A 21,918-nucleotide genomic window follows, 5' to 3' on the forward strand; every position below is an offset into this window, starting at 1 on the left:
ACTGCTGCTCCACAGTCACACCTCGCCCTGCACTGTGTGCCCAGATCTGGGTCTGGCTCCTGGGAGCCCTGAAGGGCAGGGGCTGGCACGTAGGAGGCACTCAACCCATGCCTGCTGGTGACAGCGCCCACCCTCTGTGGCTGGTGAGGACAGGGTGTGATGCCCGGCAGTTGCTCCCTCCCTCTGAGGGCATCAGGAGCCAGGCCCCTCTTTGGGGACCCTCTTGCTCAGGGCCCCTCCAGGCTGGCATGCGAGCCCTACAGCCCCGGGGCTGTGGGGGGACTGAGTCCAGCACTCACCCTGCTTAGAGCAGCTCTGGAAACAGCACTTGCCAGCCCAGAGGCTGGAGGTGCACCCTCTCCATCCACCGCTTCTGGGGCACCACCCACCCCACCTGCATGGCTTGCCCTCCCTTCTCCAATGTCCACCTGCACAGGTGTCTCCTGTGTAGCCTTCCAGGACCCTGCCTCAAAACTCTGCTCTCTAGGGTCATGCACTGGGGAACCACTTATGGCCAGGATTCCGGAGCCGCCGCTGTGTGCCTCAGTTTCCCTACCTGTGCAGTGAACTGTTGGGGGGGCTCGGGTCCCCTGGCAGCCCACTTGCCCTCTATCTTCTGGGCCAGAGGCAGTGGGTGGAAAGAGCAAAGCCACAATGGAGGGAGAGGGGGGAATGGAAGGGGGACAGCCCCAGACCTAGACTGCAGGGGTGAGGGCCTCTTGGGTCCTCAGAGGCAACCCCGCTTCATCACATTCTGCTAGACAGGGTGTGCCCCCAGCGGCCTGCTGCCCTCCGCCCACCCAGAAATCGTGTCCTGGTCCCCACCCGTGCAGCCCTGGCTGGGCTCAGCCCTCTGGGGCTCTTCGGTGAAGGGCTGGGCCCTGAGGCAGGCATGGTTGGGGCAGAGGGAGGCCCAGGAGCAGCTCACACCCTGGGGCTTCCTGAGGGAGGGGGACTTGAATCCTGGCTCTAGGGCAGTACCCAGGACTGGGACCCTCCAAGCAGGTGAGTCAGGGCCAGGGCCTGGGACCTTCCAGGGCGTGGGCAGCTGGGAGTCATGTGCCACTGTCTCAGTGCAAGACAGCAGGGCGAGGGGGGAGGAATTTCCAGGGAAAATCTGAGGCCCAGGCGAGTCCACACTGGGCCAGGGAGGGCGTTTCTGGTGAATCCTTGCCCCATGATGAGCCCGTGCTGCTGACTCGAGCTGACCATCGGGGCCTGCTGATCGGTCACTCGCGGCCATGGGCCCAGCGCTGCCCCTGGAAGTCAGGCTCCCCATTACAGAACGGGGCTGCTGCTTGCCTTCTGCTCCTCTGCTGTGGGGGCTCCCTCGGGCCATGGTGTGCAGGACTCTCCCGCCTGGGCATTAGACGGTCTGGGGAGACATGCTGAGAAAAGGACATTTGAAGGGGTCTTGAAGGACATACAGGAGTTTAAGGCTGGCTCAAGGCCAGGTGGGGATCCAACCTGAGGGAGTGGGGTGAGGCCCAGCTCTATGGTCGGTGGGGGTGGATGCCTGGAGGCTCAAGGTCGTCATGGGGGCCTGTGTGCAGGGCAGAGCAGCAGGGCCGAGAGGATTGAGACAGCGACTGTCCCACGTGACAACTAAGGGTGGATTCCGCTCTCCATGTGCAGATCCTGGTGACTCACCCAGAGCTGCCACGTGGGCTACCAGTCCTGGCTGGAAAATGGGCACAACCTGGACCCTACAGTGCCTGAGGCTTACGTGTCCTGTAAACCGTGGAGCTGCGCCTCAAAAGAAACACCTCCTGGTGTTCACCTGTCAGACAGCATGCAGGCCTCTGCTGTGGCCAGGACGGGCAGGGCAGGCTTGGGGAACTGAGACCTCAGGGGTGTGCGCCACCCAGTTCGTGACACCCCGGGCACAGCCTGACCCCAAGGCTCCTGGCATTAGGGTCACCCACTTCCATGTTGAACCTGACCGGGGGCCCCGCCTCTGTGCCCCAGGTGAGGAACAAGGTCAGAGGGAAGGCTTGCGTCCTAGAAGGAGGACAAACCCTCGGAGCAGGGCTGAACAACTCTCAGGGACACAGGATTCCCCGACCACATAAGCCACAGCCCCCAGTGACCCAGTGTGACACTTTGCGGGGACCAGGCGGCCTGGGGTGGACCCTTCCTGCAGGGGCTCATGCAGCAGCCCAGGCAGCCACACTGAATATTCCAGCCCGGGCTGTGGAGGAAGGCCCAGCACTCCTGGACCACCCCAACCCCAGGGACAAGTGGCCTTTTCTGCAGCCAGATGGGGACGGCCACACATCTGCCCCTTTGTCCTGGAGTCTGGAGCACCCATCATGCCAAACCAGGACAGGCAGGAGCAGGGACCAGGGCAGAGCGCAGGCAGGGCTGGCCTGGACAGCAGCTGGGGGTGGCCTTGGCCGCTAGGGGTCATGCAGCACAGAGGGGACAGCACGTTTATTGCTCATCACTGACACTCAGGGCCAGGCCGCTGCCAGCACAGCGCTCAAGGCCCCAACAGCCACTGACTCCACGGGCTGAAACCCAGGCCCCCTCGGCACCAGCGGCAGCTCCAAGGGCCCCACGGCTGACACAGGCACCGGTCGGTCCTCCCCTGAGGCTGTCACACACCAGGGCAGGCGAGGAGAGCCCCCCCGCCGGGGTGTCCCACCGTCTGTCCCCGCTTTGGAAAATGCCCCCTTAGCCTTTAAGAGGTGTTCACATAGGCACTGTCCCTGGAAGGTGTCCTGGACACACCTCCCCGACCCCCCCAACACTGTTGTCCCCGTGGGGGGGTCCTCCATGCCCCTGGCTTCTGCGATGGGTAGGGGTGCCCACATAGTTCTGGGACTCACAGGCTGGCATTCACACGCCAGCCCCGACACGTGTGCCTGGTCGCCTGTGGCAAACAAGCCCCTCTGCTGCTCCTCTCCGCAGCGCTGCCTGGCCTGTGTCAAGGGGCTCAGGCTGGGTGGGGGCTGCCCCGCCTCTTGGACTTGAGTGGACGCAGGCCTGGGCTGAGCCCAGTGCTGTCACATCAGCCTGAAGGCCAGAGAGCAGGGTCACCTCCCTGGTTCCTGGGCTGGCCTGGTCTCCTAGCACTGGGGAGGGCAGGGCAGGGATCCTGGGTCATCTCACCCCAGCTTCTGGCCCAGGCTGGAGCCTCAGCCCGGGGAACTGGAGAAACACCAGATGGTCTCAGGCCCTGTGGGGCAGCCAGGGCCGTGGGGGCTCGGGTCAGATGCAGTGTGGCCTCGGGGACAATGCCCCATCCCTCCTCCACCCCCTTCCTGCTTAGGCCCACCTGGGAGGGGTCAGACTCCCCCACCTGCACCCTTTGGCCTCAACACCCAGGGGAGCCTGTGGCAGTGGAGACTTCATATTGGCAACAAACAGCAGCTGGGATGGGCCGCGGGGCTGGACAGCAATGGCTGAGGCCCAGCCCCAGCACTCCTCCTCCATCATAGCCACCCCTCCTGCCGTCCCACTCTGGCCACCCAGAAGGCCCCCAAGCCCCGCCCCACCATCTGTGTCTGGCAGGCATCGCTGACCATATAAGGTGCCTCTGGCCTCCCTGCCCAGCCCTTCGGTGCTCCCAGCTCCCTGATGCCCTGGGCGGCGGCCCCCTAGCCTGGGGTCTTGGTGGCGAAGGTCAGGTAGCCGGTGTGGCCCACGGCCTCCTTCATGGGCGTGCCGCTGCGGAAGGGGCCAGTGTCGGGGCTGGCAGGGCCATCTGTGCCCGCGCCCAGGTCGGGCGGTGGCAGGCTGACAGTGCGCACGTTGTAGACCTGTGGCAGCACCTCCAAGGTGCTCAGCTCCGAGAAGCCACATGCCGCCAGCGCCTGGCACGTGCGCTGCACCTGCTCGATGCATGGCGAGAAGGAGCAGAAGCGCCCACCTGTGGGAAACAGGACCCGAGGGTCAGAGGGCAGGAGTGGCCTGTCTGGCCCTGGCATCCCTGAACTGCCACCCTAGGGTCTGAGGCCAACCTAAGATGGTCCCAGCACGGACTGCAAGCTCTCCAGAGCTGGTATGCAGGGCAGAGGGGCCTGGCCCTCAACCGGCAGCCCACCATGGGGCCTGGCGCCACCGTTCATGTCACCCAGCTTAGCCGCACCAGGCCCTCCCACATGCCAGGCACTGGGTCAAGCTCGTGCCGCCATTGTCTCACTTGGCCCACAGCGGGCACTGCTCTCCTGCCTTCCACAGGGCTGCTGGAGCGCTGGGCCCAGAGGAGCTCTGACAGCACGGCAGCGCAGGGCGGTGCGGGGGCCGCTGCTGTCACAGGAAATCAGAGGCTGTCACTGCTCCCAGGAACAGGAGGCACCTACTCGAAGCACAGCCTGAGCATGACAGCCTCTCCCCGCTGCCTCCCACCAGGGCAGCCGCGGGCTTCACTTGGCCTGGCCTGCAGTGAATGAGAACCCAGCCCGGGTCGGTTCCTGTCCTGGCCAGGAGGACCTGGGGAAGCCAGGGCCGGGTAGAGATATGTGGCCCAGACAAATGTCCTCAAATGTCCCTGAGGCTTAGTCCCCTCAGGTGTACCCTGACACGGGGCCGCCAGGAGGTTCAGGGTTAGAGGAGGTACCTTCTGTGTGACAACAGCCTAGACAGGGCACCGAGGCTGAGCACACCGCACCCTCCCCAGTGGGCTCCAGTGGCCAGCAGGAGACTCCAGGCCCCTGAATGAGCCCGGAGCCTTTGGACCCAGAAGGGGGAGCTCGCAGGAGAAGGGACAGGTCCCAGAGGCAGGCGCAGGTTCCCTGGGTCACTCTGGAGGAAGGAGTGATAAAGGCAGCCTGGGGACCCACGAGGGCTTTTGCCGGGTTCAGCCTCCCCGGGACTATGGTTCAGGCCCAGAAGTGTCCCCAGAGCAGGGAGCCTAGGAGGCAGAGCATGGAGATCCCCACAGCTACCCTAAGGCCTCCTCAGCAGAGACCAGGACCCAGGAGTCAAGGCTGGGCCGGAGGCAGCAGGGAATCCCCGGCCACCGCCTTGCTGTCCGTACTAGGCCTCGGCTAGTCATTGAGGTGGGGCGGGGCGCCCCACACCCCCACCCTCCACCCTCTCACAATGCAACTCTCAGCTGGGAAGAAGGGGCCCCTGCTGCCTGCACTGCTCCTTCTCCAGAAAAGGGAAAAGCCTTGGGCCTCCCAGCCACCTCCCTGGCTTGAGGCCCGACCTTCCCCAGGGCTGCCCCGCCTCCGCACCCAGCATCTTCCCTAAAAGGGGTTCCCTGGGCTCCAGAGCTTGGCAGGAGAGACTTTGGGCAACAGCATGGGCAGGGGATTCCAGACACCTCCAGCCGGGCCTGCCCTGAACTTGGGTGGCACTGCCACCTTTCCCGATCGGGGGTTGACATCCTCCCCATCAGCCCATCCTCCCCAGCTCTGCCTCCCCTGGTCGGCCTGACCCACTCCTCATCTAAGGCCAAGATGAGGCCCTGGCCTAGCCACTGCCATGGTGTGGCTTGGTTTCTGGATCCCTCTGAGCTCCCAGGAGCTCAGTCCTGCACCCTTGCCCCACCCCCGCCCGGGCTGTACCTCTCCCGGAACCCCTAGTGCACCTTCGACCTTGAGGGCATCCCAGGCATGGCCCACAGCCTCCCAGGGTGATGGGATGTCCAGGAAGACGGCGTCGGCCACGTGGCTCACGCCAAAGCCGCTGCGGCACACATCCTGGGTGCGCACAGTCACCCAGCAGCCCACACGGTGCTCCTGGAACTCCTCCCGGGCCTTCTCTGCCCGCTGCTGGTGGAACTCCACCGTGTGCAGGTGGCCCGTGGGTGCAATGGTGCGGATGATGGCGTGGGACACTGAGCCACTGCCGGTGCCTGGCAGGACAAGATGGGAAGGGCAAGGCATCAGTTGGGACTGCTCGGGACCCACAGCCTCCCAGGAACCAACCCCCACTTCACTCTGGAGACCCACACAGTGCTCGGGAGGACCCCAGATTACAGGTGGGCATTACTCCAGGGCTGTGTGGTCCCCGCTGCCCAGAGCCCTGGGCTAGCCTTGGGTTGGGCACCCTGTCTAGGGGTGAGCTGGGGTTGACAGGCTGTGTATGCCACGGTGTCCGTTGTGGGCACAGGCCAGGCCAGTGGCAACCCTGCCCTAGCCCACCTGGCGCATATATAGGGACTGAGGGCAGCCCAGCTGACTGGAGCCTCAGGGGAAATCTGTGCAGGGGGAACAGAGAGGCCCATCCCATCGCTCAGCCCTCTCTCCTTCCAGGCATGGCCAATCCCTTCCTCAGTCCCTGTCAACAGTGGCCTACCCTGCCGGCCCTCATGCCCACCTCTCCCCAGAAGCTCCTTGGTCCCCTTGAGACAGCCCACCCCCACCAAGCCTGCCTAAGCCTGACCCCAGCACACGGGGGCTGGGGCTCTGCCGTGGCCTGGTTGGACTCAGGACGCAGGGCCTGGCCACCAGCCACACAGCCCCAGTCCTCCCCAGCACACCTGCCCCCAGCTTCCCTCCGGATGGCCCCTCTGCTTGACTTCCTGTCCTGTGGAAAGGGCCAGGGCCTGCGTCCCTCCTTCTGCTCCACCTTCAGGGGTCATCTACCTGATGCCACTTCCATCCCCAGGCCCCTCCACTTGAGACTCCTGCTAGAGCAGCTACTGCACACTTGCCACCCATCCCTCGAACCCAAATCGCACTGAGCATCGCAAGCCGTTGGGCCAGACCCATGGAGGTGCCTGCACTCCCTCTGTCCCATCCCACGTCCTGCCACCTCCCACATTCTTTTTAGGAAGCAGCCCCTCCCCTAGGTGCTCCCAGTCTGCTGCCTCTTTCCCCCTGCAGAGCCTGGCCATGCCTCCTTCCCACTCAGGGGCAAGTCAGACTTGCTGGCCTCCGGGGTGGAGCTCGCTTCCTCTCCAACCTCACTCCCAGCCCCTCTGCCTCCCTCACTGAGCCTGACTCGGCAGCACACTCCAACTGCAGGGCCTCGGCACGCTCCTCCTTGGTGGTGCTGTCCCTCGGCTCTTCGCAGGCCCCTTCTCATCATGTTCAACTCAAATGTCCCCTCCTCAGAGAGGTCTTCCCTGCCTGGTCTAGCTGGAGGGACCCCACTCTAGGTCCCCCTCAGACACGCAGCCCTGTCTCACAAGTTTCACAGTAACCAGTGGCACTGAGCCGCTCACCCAGGCTGTGTCCCCGCTCCTCGAGGGCAGGAACCTGGTCTGTCTTGTTCCGGTTCCGAGGAGGGGACCTGGCATATCTGAGGAGGCCAGGAGAAGCGTGCTGCTTGATTGAGCTCTCTTGCGAGAGTGGGGCAGGGGTGGAGAGGCCAGCACCCGCCACAGGATGCACAGGAGCAGCAGCTGATGGGCTTGGCTAAGTCCTGCTCTCCACCCTTCCCACCCAGACACCCCAGAGAGGGACACGGTGACCTGCAGCCCTCAGAAAGCCAGCATGGCCGTGCTAGGCACTCTTCGTGAACCTGAACCCTAGCTCTCCTGCCCATGAGGAACATGCCACCAACAACCTAGATGCCCAAGTGCCTGGGGCCAATCTTGGCTTCAATCACTGCACCGGGCAGCCCCAGCACCTGTATGTGTGCAGGGTTCCCACAGCCCAGGCCCTGGACTCAATGACAATGGTGCTCACATTCATTGGTGGCAGGTGAGGATCTGATCCTGGATGAGGATGGGAAGACTCCCCACCTACAGTGAGCTCCTTGGGGTACCCCTGGCCTCTTTCCAGAAGGGGCAACTCTCTCTGCTTCACCATCAGCACTGAGGACTAGAGATTGACGGTCAGCACCTAGGACAGCGCCAAGCATCCAGTTGGCCACACCCCACCAAGGCAAGCAGGACCCTCACTAGAGCACCAGTCCGCCCCAGCTCCCCCTGGCCCATTTACAGCCACCTCTCACTCCAGTTACAGCACCAGCCTCCTAACGGGCTTCCTTGCCTCCACTTCACTCCCTGCTCTCTGCGTCCCAGAAAGATGTGAAAATAGAAACCGAGGAGCCCCATCTGTCTGTAGGAAGCGCAGGCTGGAGGCTCTGACCTCCACCTTTGTGTCAATTTCTGAGTTAAACTGAGGCAGCCTGAGGAACTCACCAGACTCACAGACTACAGAGCCGGGCCGAAGCTCCAACATCATGGTGATGAGGGCGATGTCGGTGGAGTAGAGGATCTGTGTGCGGTGCGGCAGGTTCAGCGTCCAGAGCTCTGGCGTGGGGTGCAGCACGTACACCCAGCCACCTCGGCCGCACGTCACCTTGGAGCCGAAGGGGCGGCCGATAAGGTCAACTGAGTGCCGCAGGACACCATGCCGGGTCTGGGTCTGTGCCCCACGCTGCACACGCACTGCCACCATTGCACCATGGCCCAGTGACAGGATGGCCGTGTCACCCTCCTTGATCAGCTCCTCGTAGGCCACGAAGCTCATGGTGCTAATGTCTGGCAAGTGCCAAGGACCTGGGGAGGGGTGTGTAGGTACGAGCAAGTCAGGAGGCAGGACGAGGGTCTGGGCTCTAGGTAGAAGGCCAAGGACCTGGGGAGGGTGTGTGTAGGTACGAGCAAGTCAGGAGGCAGGACGAGGGTCTGGGCTCTAGGTAGAAGGCCAAGGACCTGGGGAGGGGTGTGTGTAGGTACGAGCAAGTCAGGAGGCAGGACGAGGGTCTGTGGTCTAGGTAGAAGGCTTCGAGGCCTACATCCCACCAGTGGGCATGGGTGGGGTGTGGCTAGTTCAGCCTCTGCAACTGCCTGACAGGGAGCCCAAGAGCGCTGCACTCTGGCCTGGCCTCTGAAGTCTTTCTTGGTCTAGGACAAGAGACAGGGACTATGAGCCTAAATCAGAGATGAAAAGACTGAGGCTTGGCAATGGGGGAGGTCGGTCCCAAGGATTTCCGGAGTGAGGACCCGACCCTCCCATCACCCTTCTCCATGAGTCATTCTCCCATTCCCCAGGTGTGAGAGGAGGAAGCGCCTTTGCGAGGTGTCCACCGGCGGGGGAGAGGCAAATGGTCAGTGAGGGCACCTCCAAGCCAGGCTTGATTCATCGCCCCAGTCTCCCCCACAGGGACTGGGTAGCAGGGTATGACAGAGGGGTAAGGGCTCCCCAGGAAGGGGCTGGTGACTCGGAGCTGGCCGTCCACGCAAACACCGCCCAGCCGGTGCAGAGGCAGCAAGGGGCCAGGCCGGGCCGGCGGAGGCCGCCCATGCGAGGCTGGAGGAACAGCACTTGCGCGCCGCGCTCGGCCCGGGCCACTCTCACCCGCGCCCTGCCACCCTGGGCCCCGCGGAGTCTCACCTGCGACGCTCCCGCCGCCGGTGCTCCACACGTGCCTCCGCGACGCGCGGCGGGGGCGGCCACAACACTTCCGGCTCCGCGCCCGCTGATGACGTCGCGCCCCGCCTCGCCCCCTCCGCGCACGGGATCCTGGGAGCGCCAGGCTGCCCTTCCCGCCCCTCCCAGAGGACGTTTCCTGGGCGACTTCTTGCCTCATGTGAGCTGCTCTGTTTACACTTGCTGGTCGCTGGAAGATCGAAAGACTGTACAAAATCCACATGGCGGCCGGCCGGCGTGGTGGCTGTCGCCTGTGATCCCGCGCTTTGGGAGGCCGAGGCGGGAGGTTCTTCTGAGCTGAGGAGTTCGAGACCAACCCGGGAAACGTAGTGAGACCCCACCATCTCTACAAATAATAACAAACAAAAGGTCCCCCCTCCCCGCCGGCCGCGGCTTGCCATCGCACCCAGGCACATTTGAAGGGCGGCAGGAGCCAAGGCCTGGCTGTCACTGCTGTCCCGGACCCCTTTGACAGCCCCTGGGGATCCACCAAAGGGCTGGCCTGTGGCTTACTGCCCAGTCCTCTATGAGGACACTTTGCCATAGACATTTTGTTATTGCAGACTGTTTGTTATTGCAGACTGCTCTGGAAACACCCTGACTGGGCCCTAAGATGAATTCCAGAAAGGAATCGCAGGTCAAGGGGCCGTCCTAAAAGGCTTGGGCTAGCGTCAGCCAGAGCTCTGTGCAGCAGATGGGGACCTGGAAAAGTCTGCAGAAGTGGCCTTCCGCCCAGGCCCTGCCTCCCCCGATGGGGGCACGTTCTCCTGAGTGCAGAGCTGCTTCTAGGAGGGAGAGGGGGTCATGGATCCCTTCCTGGGAACCAAGGCATAGTGAGAACCGGATGACTTGGGCCCACTTTTGAGTCTGGTGAGGAGCCTGAGCAGGAGACTGGAGGAGGTGCTGCTGGAGGACAGGCAAAAAAGGGAAGCGGGGAGTGGTGTTCTGTCTCAGCAACGCCATTCCCAGCTGGCTTCTCTGTGGAGTGTGTGTGCAGGGGAGCGGGGGCAGGGGACACAGATTTTCTTCCTCCAGCCCTTAGCTCTCGGGACCAGAGCTTGGAGAGGAACAGAGACTCCCCTACCCAGCCTACTAGGGTTTAGCCTATGCCCGAACCCAAGCCAGTTAGCAATGACCCTAGGCCACCTTCCCCTGTCACTCAGCCACTCCAGCCTGGTAAAATGAGGTGGCCAGGCTCCTTGAGAGCAAGCTCTGCTCTGGAGCCCTGGCAGCCTGTGGAACACTCTCAACTCTCTCGCCTCTGGGGCAGGCCAGGCCACGGTGTTTGTGGCCCTTACATTGGCTTCTCAGGGTCCATCATGGAAACCCAGGGTTCCAACCTCGGCCCCTCTGCATCTCTGTCCTAGCTGTGGCTGAGAGCCCCCAGAAGTAAGCTGATGAGAGGCCTTCCATGGCCTCCCACTCTGTGGGCTCCTATCCCTGCGGGGCCACAACACTGGCCACCAGCTGCCTCTCCCTCTGCCTCATGGCCTCCCCGCCTTCTGCTCTCAACGCTGAGGCAACCCAGAGCCACCCGCAGCTCCCCAGCCTGTGTTTGAGTGGGTGCTTGTCTCCCTTGATGGTGCACCCGCCTGAGTCACCCCCTAATTTCTGCCCTGGGGGGCTCTGACTTTCTACTTCTCTTGGGTTTCTCTTCCCCAGCCTCTCAGCTGTGGTGTGGAGTCAAGGCCAAGTGCCTATGAGGGCCTAAGTGAGGACTTGGTGACTTGTCGCTGGTTTCCCTTGGTTCCAGCTTCCCACTTGCCTCTGTCCATTACGGCTGGTCAGCTCCTCCAGTGCCCCTTCCTCCAGGCAGCCTCCTCAGCCCTGCCCACCTGCTCCATCTGAGCCTGCCCCAGTCCCCAGCCTGAGTCCTCAAGCAGAACCACCCCCCTCTACCCCAGCTGATGAGTCCCTGTGCAGAGTTTGTACTGGGGCTCCCCTAACAAGGGCTGGTGCTGTGTATGCCCAGCTGTGTCATCTCATTGAATTCTCCCCAGGATCCTAGGAGGGAGGGAACACTTCACAGATGGGGAAACTGAAACTCAGAGAGCTTAAATAACTTGCCTAAGGTCACAGCCAGTGAGGTCAAAGTGGGATTAGGATTTAAAGCCAATCAACCCGCAAAGCTCAGCACTGAGGAGGCTGAGGAAGGAGGACTGCTTGAGGCCAGGAGTTGGAGTTCCACATGGACAACATAGCAAGACCCTATCTCTTAATTAATTAATTAATAATTAAAGCCAGTAAACCGGCTTCAGAGAACCAATGGCTGATTTGAAGAAAGGTGGGAACAGGCAGGAAGATGCCCACTGGGGAGGCTGCTCTGCCCAAATGCCTGGCAGGGACCATGTGACTGCAGTCCCTCCCCACTGACCAGCACAGCCTCCTACCCCACTGTGCTCTGTGAACCCCAGTCAGCCCCTGTCCCTCTCCTGACCTCAGCCCACTTCCTCTTTGGGTTCTGCAGAACTCAGTGGCAGGACACTGGGAGGAAGCAATGCTGCCTCCGGCTGTACTCTGGGAGCAGACTCCAAGGATGGCTCCCAGTGCCCTACCTGGAGCCTGCCCTGGGCCTACCCTGCTGAGCGGGGTCATGTTCTGTGGATAAAAGGCCTGGGCCTCCTTCGAAGCCCCCTCCAGGCCCAGTGGTTCATGTGTAACCAGGTGTGGTTTCTGAGGAACCTGGACCAAACACTGGCCTGGTAACGTCATCCAGCCTCCTGCCTGCATGCTGCCAAAGCAGCTCCTGTGGGCCCTGGGGAGAGCAGGGGTCTGCAGACAGGGGAGTCAGCTGGAGGAGAGGCTGCCACCTTCCAGACTCCTCCCCTTGTGCCCCTCGTCTGGGGGCCACTAAGACTCCCAATCAGCCCCTGCCTGGGGAGTCTCACCCTGACATTTATGTCTGAAGGCCTTGAGGGCCACCTCCCCACTGTCATCTGCTGCTGCTGCCCCCGTTGCAGCTGCCTGGCCCCCTGCACTGTCGGTCTGCCCCAGGCAGGCTAGTACAGGGCCGGGCTCTGGGAGGGTGGCAGGATTTGTGGGCCCATGACTGGACACCTCTGTCACCCAACTTCTGATCTATCTGCACATTGAGACCAGCCTGGCCAACACAGCGAGATCCCTGTCTCAACAGAATAAAAACAAAAATAAAATGATGATCTGGCCGGGCGCGGTGGCTCAAGCCTGTAATCCCAGCACTTTGGGAGGCCGAGACGGGCGGATCACGAGGTCAGGAGATCGAGACCATCCTGGCTAACACGGTGAAACCCCGTCTCTACTAAAAAAATACAAAAAATTAGCCGGGCGAGATGGCGGGTGCCTGTAGTCCCAGCTACTCGGGAGGCTGAGGCGAGAGAATGGCGTAAACCTGGGAGGCGGAGCTTGCAGTGAGCTGAGATCCGGCCACTGCACTCCAGCCTGGGCGACAGAGCGAGACTCTGTCTCAACAACAACAACAAAAAAAATGATGATCTGTCTGCACACTGGGGGCAAAAATACCCACCTCAAAAGGCTGAGGGTTGCCAGCGGCCCCAGCCCGGAGCCGCCCCAGTGTCCGGCTCACTGCTTGCCATAGGCAGCCCTGCCCTCTGGACCTCACCTCTGCAGTTCTGCCCTTGCCTGTGGAGGGCAAGTGTGGGGAAAAGAAAGAGAGATCAGACTGTTATTGTGTCTATGTAGAAAGAAGAAGACATAAGAAATTCCATTTTGTTCTGTACTAAGAAAAATTCTTCTGCCTTGAGATACTGTTAATCTGTAACCCTAGCCCCAACCCTGTGCTCGAAAAAACGTGCTGTGTTGACTCCAGGTTTAATGAATTTAGGGCTGTGCAGGATGTGCTGTGGTAAAAATGTGTTTGCAGGCAGTATGCTTGGTAAAAGTTATTGCCATTCTCCAGTCTCAAGTACCCAGGGGCACAATGCACTGCGGAAGGCTGCAGGGACCTCTGCCCAAGAAAGCCTGGATACTGTCCAAGGTTTCCCCCCACTGAGACAGCCTGAGATATGGCCTCGTGGGAAGGGAAGGACCTGACTGTCCCCCAGCCTGACACCCGTAAAGGGTCTGTGCTGAGGAGGGTGAGTGAAAGAGGAAGGCCTCTTTGCAGTTAAGAGGAAGGCATCTGTCTTCTGCTCGTCCATGGGAATGGAATGTCTCAGTGTAAAACCCGATCGTATATTCTATTTACTGAGATAGGAGAAAACCGCCCTTATGGCTGGAGTTGAGACATGCTGGTGGCAATACTGGTCTTTACTGCACTGAGATGTTTGTGTAAAGTCAAAGATAAATCTGACCTACGTGCACATCGAGGCACAGCACCTTTCCTTAAACTTATTTATGACACAGACACCTTTGCTCACATGTTTTCCTGCTGACCCTCTCCCCACCATTACCCTATAGTCCTGCCACATCCCCCTCACCGAGATAGTAGAGATAGCGATCAGTAAATACTGAGGGAACTCAGAGACCAGTGCCGGCGCGGTGTGGGTCCTCCGTATGCTGAGCGCCGGTCCCCTGGACCCACTGTTCTTTCTCTATACTTTGTCTCTGTGTCTTACTTCTTTTCTAAGTCTCTCGACCCACCTGACGAGAAATACCCACAGGTGTGGAGGGGCTGGCCCCCTTCAGGAAAGGAGAAAGGGGGCCCTTTCCCATGGGGGGCCTGGGGAAGCAGGTTAGGCTCTCAGCCAGGAGGGTGAGAGAGGGGAGGGGTGGCCTTCTGAGAAGCTGCAGATGCTGAAGACAGAGGAAGTCCTGAGTGTGGCCCCCAAGTCTCTCCCCCAAGTCTGTCTCCAGGGGCTGCAGCTATCCCTTCCAGAAATAGAAACTTAAGCCCTTCAGGCTTTGTGGGGTAGTGGGTGGGCAGCTGCAGAAATATCTAAAACTGGGGGAAGAGGCTGCATGGGGCACAGAGTGCAGGAATTCCAGGCTTAAGGGACACCTGCTGTCTGGCCAGCCCAGAGGGGCCATTTGCCTTTTTACATGGGTTGGTTTTACTAGTCTAAAAAATGCTGACTTGGAACAGGACGAAGTATGCTAAGAAGAAAAGAGGCATGTGTCTCCTCTGCAGTGACCATGGGGATGAGACAAGAGGCAGGGCCCCCACATAGATGCTAACATAGGCAGAGGTGAACGGGCTTCCCCTGCCTTTGGGCCTTGGCTCTGGTGCCTTCTCCTCAGAGGCATCTATTTGGGATCCCTTGTACCTGGAACTGCAGTGTTCTGTGTCCCCCTGACCCCAGCAGCACTGATCTGATGTCATCTGGTTTGCTGGACTGCTGGCTCATGGCCAGTCTTCCTCCAGCAGCAGGCGCTGTGTACCTTGCTGCCGGACGCATCCCCAGCGGCTGGCACTAGGCAGGTGCTCACTGTGCCACTGCTGGAGGGATTTATATCAAATATACCCACAGATAAGGGTTCCCCCCTTCCTTGCTTTATTCACGGAGCAACGGATGAGGGTCCTTGATGGATATTAACCCCACATACTCCACTTCCCCCTCTTAACAGCTGCATAATATTCCATAGCAAACAGGTGCCTTCCTACCCTTGGCCAGTCCCGCCTGATGGGCATCCGGTTGTATCCAGATGTGTTTATTTTTCCTTCCATAGATCTCTTGGTCCATTAGTGGAGAGAACTGAGACATCCTTTCTAAGGGCTGCATTCCTAGAAGGGGGATTGCTGGGTCACGGAGTTCCAACATTGTTAATGTTAATAGATTCTGCCAAATTACCTTGCAAAAAGCAGGCAGCAATTCAAGTTGCAGGCAGCGTGTGGACGTGTCTCCCCTCATTCCAACTCATAGCCAGCACTGGCTGTGGTCGATCTGGGAGTGCTGGGGGTAGGGAGAGGTGGAGTCACTGCTTAATTTGCATGACTCTAATTATTCGTGATATTTTTTTTTTTTCTTCTTCTTCTTTAAATCGCATTTATGCTTATTGTTTATTAGCGTTTCCTCCCATCCTTGCCTGAAGTCTCTGGGGACTGCCTTTGGGGGTCGGGTGAGCTTGTCCCCTGCGAAGAGGACCCAGGGTTGGGGTCTGGAAACTCCAAGGCTGCACTTGCCAGCGGCCTCTTAAGACCACAGTGTCCCCTTGGTTTCTGGCTTGCATCCCCCGGAGCCCCAGGACTTGTCCAAGGTCAGGGCACCGCGGGTGCCCCCGGGCTGGGCCACAGCCAGACTGCGCCTCCCGCGCGCCTTCGCTTTGCACCAAGATCGCCCAGGAGGTGCCTGCGGGCACCTTGAGGAAGGTCGGCGGCTCCGGGCCAGCTCGCACTGGCCGGAGGTGGGGTGGGGGCAGTACCTGCTGCGGAAGCCCCGAGCGCTTTCGCCCGGCCCCTCGCCGCCGCCGCGGGGGCTGGCTGGACTAGGCGGGCAGGCTAGAGGATGCGGATGAACACGAGCGTCCTCGAGTGCCCGGAGGCTCTCCGCCTCAGTTTCCCGCTCGGAGGCAAGGGCGTGCGAGGGGATCCACATATTCAAGGATCTGAGGTTTCGGCCTCGAGGTCTTGGGCGGGGGACTGGGCAGGCTGCGCGGGGTCCCAGCGGGGAGACGGCTCGGGTGGGCGGCCGGGGTGTCGGGGGCTGCGGGCGGCGGACAAAGCGGCGGCACCACCCCGCGGCGCGGGCCAATGGAATGAATGGGCTATAAATAGCCGCCAATGGGCCGCCCTCGTTGCGTCCCTTAAGAGCCGCGGGAGCGCGGAGCGGCCGCTGTTCGCCTGCGTCGCTCCGGGAGCTGCCGACGGACGGAGCGCCCCCGCCCCCGCCCGGCCGCCCGGTGAGTGGGCCCGGGGGCCGGGGGCGTCGGCGCCGGGGCTAGGGGCGCTGCGTGCAAAGGGGGCGCGGGCGCTGCGGCGTCACGCGCTGCGGGCGCGTTGCCTGGAGCGCGCGCCGGACCGGCCGGGGGTCCCCGGCGATGATGGCGCTCCCCGCGCGCGCTGCGGACCCCTCTGACCTTGGTCGCGTCCCGGGGGCGCTGGGGGGCCCGGCGGCGGGGGCCTGAGTGGTACGCGGGAGTCCGGGATCCCCGGCTTGCCGGTCCCCGCTGACCCCGCGTGTCCCCGCAGCCCGCCGCCGCCATGCCCTTCTCCAACAGCCACAACGCGCTGAAGCTGCGCTTCCCCGCCGAGGATGAGTTCCCCGACCTGAGCGCCCACAACAACCACATGGCCAAGGTGCTGACCCCGGAGCTGTACGCGGAGCTGCGCGCCAAGAGCACGCCGAGCGGCTTCACGCTGGACGACGTCATCCAGACAGGCGTGGACAACCCGGGTACGCGACCCCTCGGGGCCGGGGTCCCGGCGCCCCCTCCCCGCGCGCAGCCGCAGGGTCCTCAGCAGCGCGCTCGGGCCCGGCAGTGACGTCACCGTCTCCGTCCCGCGCCCCCTCCCCTAGGCCACCCGTACATCATGACCGTGGGCTGCGTGGCGGGCGACGAGGAGTCCTACGAAGTGTTCAAGGATCTCTTCGACCCCATCATCGAGGACCGGCACGGCGGCTACAAGCCCAGCGATGAGCACAAGACCGACCTCAACCCCGACAACCTGCAGGTGCGGGCGGCGGGCGGGGCGGCGGGCGGGCCGGGCCGGGGTCTCCGGGCGCTGACTCCCGTCTCGCCCCCCAGGGCGGCGACGACCTGGACCCCAACTACGTGCTGAGCTCGCGGGTGCGCACGGGCCGCAGCATCCGCGGCTTCTGCCTGCCCCCGCACTGCAGCCGCGGGGAGCGCCGCGCCATCGAGAAGCTCGCGGTGGAAGGTAGGGGCCGGGCGGGCCAAGGGTCGGCGGCGGCTGCGTGCCCCTCCCGGCGCGGTCCCCGCCCGCTTTTGTTTACGTCGCCTGGGAGCGGCAGCCGCCGCCGCGCTCTTATCTGCGCGCTCCTGGGTTCAGTTTCCCGGAGGGACCGAAGGACGGAGGCCCAGCCCTGCGCCCACAGCGGCCTGGGGCCCAGGGAGGGCGGGTCCTGGCGCGGGGTCATCGACTGGGACCGTCGCCCGGGCCATGAGGACTGGACGCCCGCAAATCTGGGCGGGTGGGGGCCTCTGACGTCCCCCGGGGTGGAACACGGGGGCGGGCGGGTCCGCGCTGTGGGCTGGAGGGGCGGGCGCGGCAGCCGAGCGTCCTGAGCGCACCCCCCGCAGCCCTGTCCAGCCTGGACGGCGACCTGGCGGGCCGGTACTACGCGCTCAAGAGCATGACGGAGGCGGAGCAGCAGCAGCTCATCGACGACCACTTCCTCTTCGACAAGCCCGTGTCACCTCTGCTGCTGGCCTCGGGCATGGCCCGCGACTGGCCCGACGCCCGTGGTATCTGGTGCGTGTCCCTCTGTGCCCTCTCGCGGCGTCCGCCCTCCCCGCCGCCTCCCCTTTCCCTCTCGTCCCCCCTCGCCGGGGTGGGGCCCCTCGCGGCGAGGAGGAGGTGGAGGAGAAGGAGGAGGAGGAAGAGAAAGAGGAGAAGGAGGAGAAGGAGGAGAAGGAGGAGAGGAGGAGAAGGAGGAGGAGGAAGAAGAGGAAGGAGGAGGAGGAAGAGAAGGAGGAGGAGGTGGAGGAGAAGGAGGAGGAGGAAGAGAAAGAGGAGAAGGAGGAGGAGGAGGGGAGAAGGAGGAGGAGGAGGAGAGGAGGAGGAGGAGGAGGAGGAGGAGGAGGAGGAGGAAGAGGAGGAGGAGGAGGAGGAGAGGAGGAGAAGGAGGAGGAGGAGGAGGAGGAGGAGGAGGGAGGAGGAGGAGGAGGAGGAGAGAGGAGGAGGAGGAGGAGGAGGAGGAGAAGGAGGAGGAGGAGGAGGAGAGGAGGAGGAGGAGAAGGAGGAGGAGGAGGAGGAGAAGGAGGAGGAGGGAGGAGGAGGAGGAGGGAGGGAGGGAGGGAGGGGTCTGGGTTGCGTGCCGCGCGCAGGTGACCTTGGCCGAGCAGGTGCGTTAAGGTACTGCGCCCGGGCCCCTGGGCGCTCAGGACTCAGTCCCCCTCGAGACGTGAGGTGGGGGCAGGGCTCCCTGGCGCCTCTGCCCGACGCCCCTCGGGAGCTGGAGCTCCTTGTTTTCTCACTCCTCCGTCGCTGAGATTCTACCAGGGGCTGGTGACGCAGAAGCTTCTCCGGGGGCAGGGCTCCTACTCCCACTGTCGGGGGCGGGCGGGGCTGTCTTGGCGGTCCCTGGCCCTACCTCACCTCAGACCACAGCACGTGATGGCAGCTGGGGTTCTCCTGCTCACTGTGAGGCATCTCGGTCCCCGCCTGCCCGGTGTTGGGCGGAGTCTTGGCAGCAGCCCCCGCTGCAGGGCACAGTTGGGAGCAGCACCTCGGGGACTTGGGAAGTTCCTTTGGTTTGAGGACGGCCTGGGGCTTTTTTCTGGATATGCCCTGAGACCAGCCCTCCCGCAGGCACAATGACAATAAGACCTTCCTGGTATGGGTCAACGAGGAGGACCACCTGCGGGTCATCTCCATGCAGAAGGGGGGCAACATGAAGGAGGTGTTCACCCGCTTCTGCACCGGCCTCACCCAGGTGCCAGGGACGGGGCAGGCCCAGACCCAGGGCTCCAGCAGGGATGTGGGTGCCCCATCAGTCCCCCTGGGGGATTTCTGGGACTTGGGAGTCTCAGGGCCTGTGGGGGTCTCAGGCAGCCCTTCTCCCTTATACCCTTTTCTCGTCTGCAGATTGAAACTCTCTTCAAGTCTAAGAACTATGAGTTCATGTGGAACCCTCACCTGGGCTACATCCTCACCTGCCCATCCAACCTGGGCACAGGGCTGCGGGCAGGAGTGCACATCAAGCTGCCCCACCTGGGCAAGCATGAGAAGTTCTCGGAGGTGCTTAAGCGGCTACGACTTCAGAAGCGAGGCACAGGTGAGCAGGGCAGGTGTTGCGGGCTTCCTGTTGGCCTTTGGGCAGTCCTGTTTCCTCCGCCCTGACCTGCTGTCTCCCCAGGCGGTGTGGACACCGCTGCAGTGGGCGGGGTCTTCGACGTCTCCAACGCTGACCGCCTGGGCTTCTCGGAAGTGGAGCTGGTGCAGATGGTGGTGGACGGAGTGAAGCTGCTCATCGAGATGGAGCAGCGGCTGGAGCAGGGCCAGGCCATCGACGACCTCATGCCTGCTCAGAAGTGAAGCCCGGCCCACACCCGACACCAGCCCTGCTGCTTCCTAACTTATTGCCTGGGCAGTGCCCACCATGCACCCTGATGTTCGCCACCTGGCGAGCCCTTAGCCTTGCTGTAGAGACTTCCGTCACCCTTGGTAGAGTTTATTTTTTTGATGGCTAAGATACTGCTGATGCTGAAATAAACTAGGGTTTTGGCCTGCCTGCCTCTGAGTGGTGCCTCTCCTTTCCCGGGGGGAGGGGAAAGGGCAGCAGCCAGGCCCCAGGAGTCTGAGTCCTGGGCCTGCCGTGGGCCTTGCCTTCCGTGAGAAGGGACAGAAGCCAGCAGGTGGCCACTCTGTTCTGCCTGTCCCACCTAGTCCATGGGCCCCTTTCCTCATGTCTATTGGGCTGTGCAGGCAGGAACACTGGGGAGAACGAGGGAGGAGCTCCAGGCCTGAGCCTCTGAGGGCATTCAGGCGTGGGTGTGGAGCCTAGCACGTTGCTCGGGCTCATCCTGCAGGGTGGGGGAGGTAGGGACAGTGGAGGTTGGGGGTTGAGCTCAGAAACTTGAGAGCTTTCTGGTCCCTCCAACTGGGTTCCTTCTCCAGTCTTCCAAGCTGCAACATTATCAGATCCAGGCATCTCCCCACCTCCCTCCTACCCCGCCAACACCTACTCTCTTTTTTTTTTTTTTTTTGAGGAGGAGTCTCGCTCTGTCGCCCGGACTGGAGTGCAGTGGCCGGATCTCAGCTCACTGCAAGCTCCGCCTCCCGGGTTCCCGCCATTCTCCTGCCTCAGCCTCCCTAGTAGCTGGGACTACAGGCGCCCGCCACCTCGCCCAACACCTACTCTCTTATCTTCCCTCCCAGCCTCAGCCTTCAGGCTGAACAGCCCCCAGCCCCACTGGCCCATGGGCTCAGCCCTCAGGACCCTCTACCAGCCCTGGGGAACCACTGGTCCCCCCTTCACTGGCAGCCACTTCGGGGGCCTCTGGGTGTCCAGCCCCTTGGCCTCAAGGTGGGACCACAAGGTAGGCAGAAGGGGGGTTGGGGCTGTTTAGAGCTTGGTCTCCCTGGTCCCTCATGCAAACTCCCCCCAACCCCTGCAACTCACCCTAGTTACCAGTTGCTACTGTCCCTGCCCAGCCTCTGGCTCAGGGCTCCTACCATGGTTGGGCACCCTGAGGGGCTCAGCCAGCTCAGGGAGTGGAGGTGGACGGGTGAGGCAGCCGGGTGCTAGGAATCCTGCTCCCCACCTTCCTCCAGCTCCTAAGCTCCAAGGACGCAGCCTGTGCTGCCACCTGCTGGTCAGGGCCGCCTCCGCCCCACCCCTGGGCATCAGGGTTTGGGGCAGGCCTCATCCTGCATCTCCACACTCACTGGTCCCTGGACACTAAGAGTTGCGGATCACTGGGCTCTCACCTCCTTGGGACACAAGGGGATTGTCAACCTAGACACTGGGGTCCAGGAGCAGCAGTGGGGTACATCCCCGAATCTGCTGCTGGGCTCGGCATGTGGGGGGGCCCTAAGGGCAGGGTTGAAGTGTCCACCTCCCTAAGTGAACACCTGGTAGGCTAGAGACATAGGGGGCAGGTCCCCTGGTGCAGAAGGCTGGGGGGACTTCTGCATCCATTCTTTGGACCCTAGACTGGTCCCTCCCTGGCTGACCAGCCTGGGCACAGGGGCCAGTTTCTGGCTTAGCATTTTGCCAGGAAGGCCCAGGCCAGGCCAGGCCGAGCTGTACAGTCTGGAATCTCGGGAGAAGGGCTAGGATGTGAGCACAGGAAGTGAACCCCTCCAGAAAGGGGAGGTTGAGGGCAATGAGGAAGCGGTGCAGACCCAGTGGGGACCTGGCCAGCAAAGCCCCACCACCAGGGGACCTTGTCATTGCCGCCCTCTTCCTGTTTAATAGCTGCTCCAGCTGCAGCCCCTCCTTGCTGCTCCTGCTGGCTCAGTCCCCCTCACCACGGCTTGGGCAGAGCCCGCCCGACTATCGCTGGGGTGGCGTGGGCCCCACTGTGCGGTGAACACAGGGCTGAGGGCATGGCTGGGCAGGACTGTCACTTCTTGTGTTTCAGTGCTCCCCTTTTCCCATGTGGACTCTCAGGCAAACAAGCAGAACCCCTAATCACCCCGTGCAGGCCTCTCAACGCACTGTCCGGGAAGGCCGAGAGGGCTGGGCCTGGCTCAGAACAACTTCTGAGGCAGTAAAACTCTGAAGGCCTTGGGGGGGCCTTGGCTGGCCTGTGGAGCCCACAGGGCCTGGACCTCCAACTCTCTGGGGCCCGCTCTCCTTCCTGTGCCTCACATATTTTATTTTATTTTATTTTATTTTTGAGACGGAGTCTCGCTCTGTCGCCCAGGCTGGAGTGCAGTGGCCGGATCTCAGCTCACTGCAAGCTCCGCCTCCCGGGTTTACACCATTCTCCTGCCTCAGCCTCCCGAGTAGCTGGGACTACAGGCGCCCGCCAGCTCGCCCGGCTAGGTTTTTGTATTTTTTTTTTAGTAGAGACGGGGTTTCACCGTATTAGCCAGGATGGTCTCGATCTGCTGACCTCGTGATCCGCCCGTCTC

At 62.3% G+C, this 21,918-nt stretch overlaps 2 protein-coding genes across 5 annotated transcripts; one reads left to right on the forward strand and one right to left on the reverse strand.

Annotated features, from left to right (window-relative positions):
- Positions 1-1,414: 1,414 nt before the first annotated feature.
- On the reverse strand, positions 1,415-15,432 carry TRMT61A (tRNA methyltransferase 61A). Of its 4 annotated transcripts, none has more exons than XM_033191161.1 (7): positions 15,005-15,432; positions 12,781-12,896; positions 9,243-9,575; positions 8,048-8,407; positions 7,590-7,745; positions 5,520-5,809; positions 1,415-3,874 (listed from the first exon to the last, which is right to left on the reverse strand). In XM_033191161.1, the coding sequence occupies exons 3-7, from the start codon at positions 9,499-9,501 to the stop codon at positions 3,788-3,790; spliced, it is 1,152 nt and encodes a 383-aa protein (XP_033047052.1). In that variant the 5' UTR covers positions 9,502-9,575; positions 12,781-12,896; positions 15,005-15,432; the 3' UTR covers positions 1,415-3,787. The 4 variants fall into 4 exon arrangements, with proteins under 4 accessions (XP_033047052.1, XP_033047049.1, XP_033047051.1 ...); XM_033191158.1 differs by having other exon boundaries at positions 5,543-5,809; positions 15,005-15,416; XM_033191160.1 differs by lacking the exon at positions 7,590-7,745 and having other exon boundaries at positions 5,543-5,809; positions 15,005-15,393.
- Positions 15,433-15,523: 91 nt separating this feature from the next.
- CKB (creatine kinase B) lies at positions 15,524-19,569 on the forward strand. Its single transcript, XM_033191162.1, has 8 exons — positions 15,524-16,052; positions 16,342-16,546; positions 16,670-16,824; positions 16,899-17,031; positions 17,415-17,586; positions 18,646-18,769; positions 18,922-19,111; positions 19,193-19,569. The coding sequence occupies exons 2-8, from the start codon at positions 16,354-16,356 to the stop codon at positions 19,369-19,371; spliced, it is 1,146 nt and encodes a 381-aa protein (XP_033047053.1). The 5' UTR covers positions 15,524-16,052; positions 16,342-16,353; the 3' UTR covers positions 19,372-19,569.
- Positions 19,570-21,918: the final 2,349 nt, after the last annotated feature.

This window comes from Trachypithecus francoisi, unplaced genomic scaffold, assembly GCF_009764315.1.
Source record: "Trachypithecus francoisi isolate TF-2019V2 unplaced genomic scaffold, Tfra_2.0 Lachesis_group3, whole genome shotgun sequence".
In the NCBI taxonomy this organism is placed as follows: Eukaryota; Metazoa; Chordata; class Mammalia; order Primates; family Cercopithecidae; genus Trachypithecus; species Trachypithecus francoisi.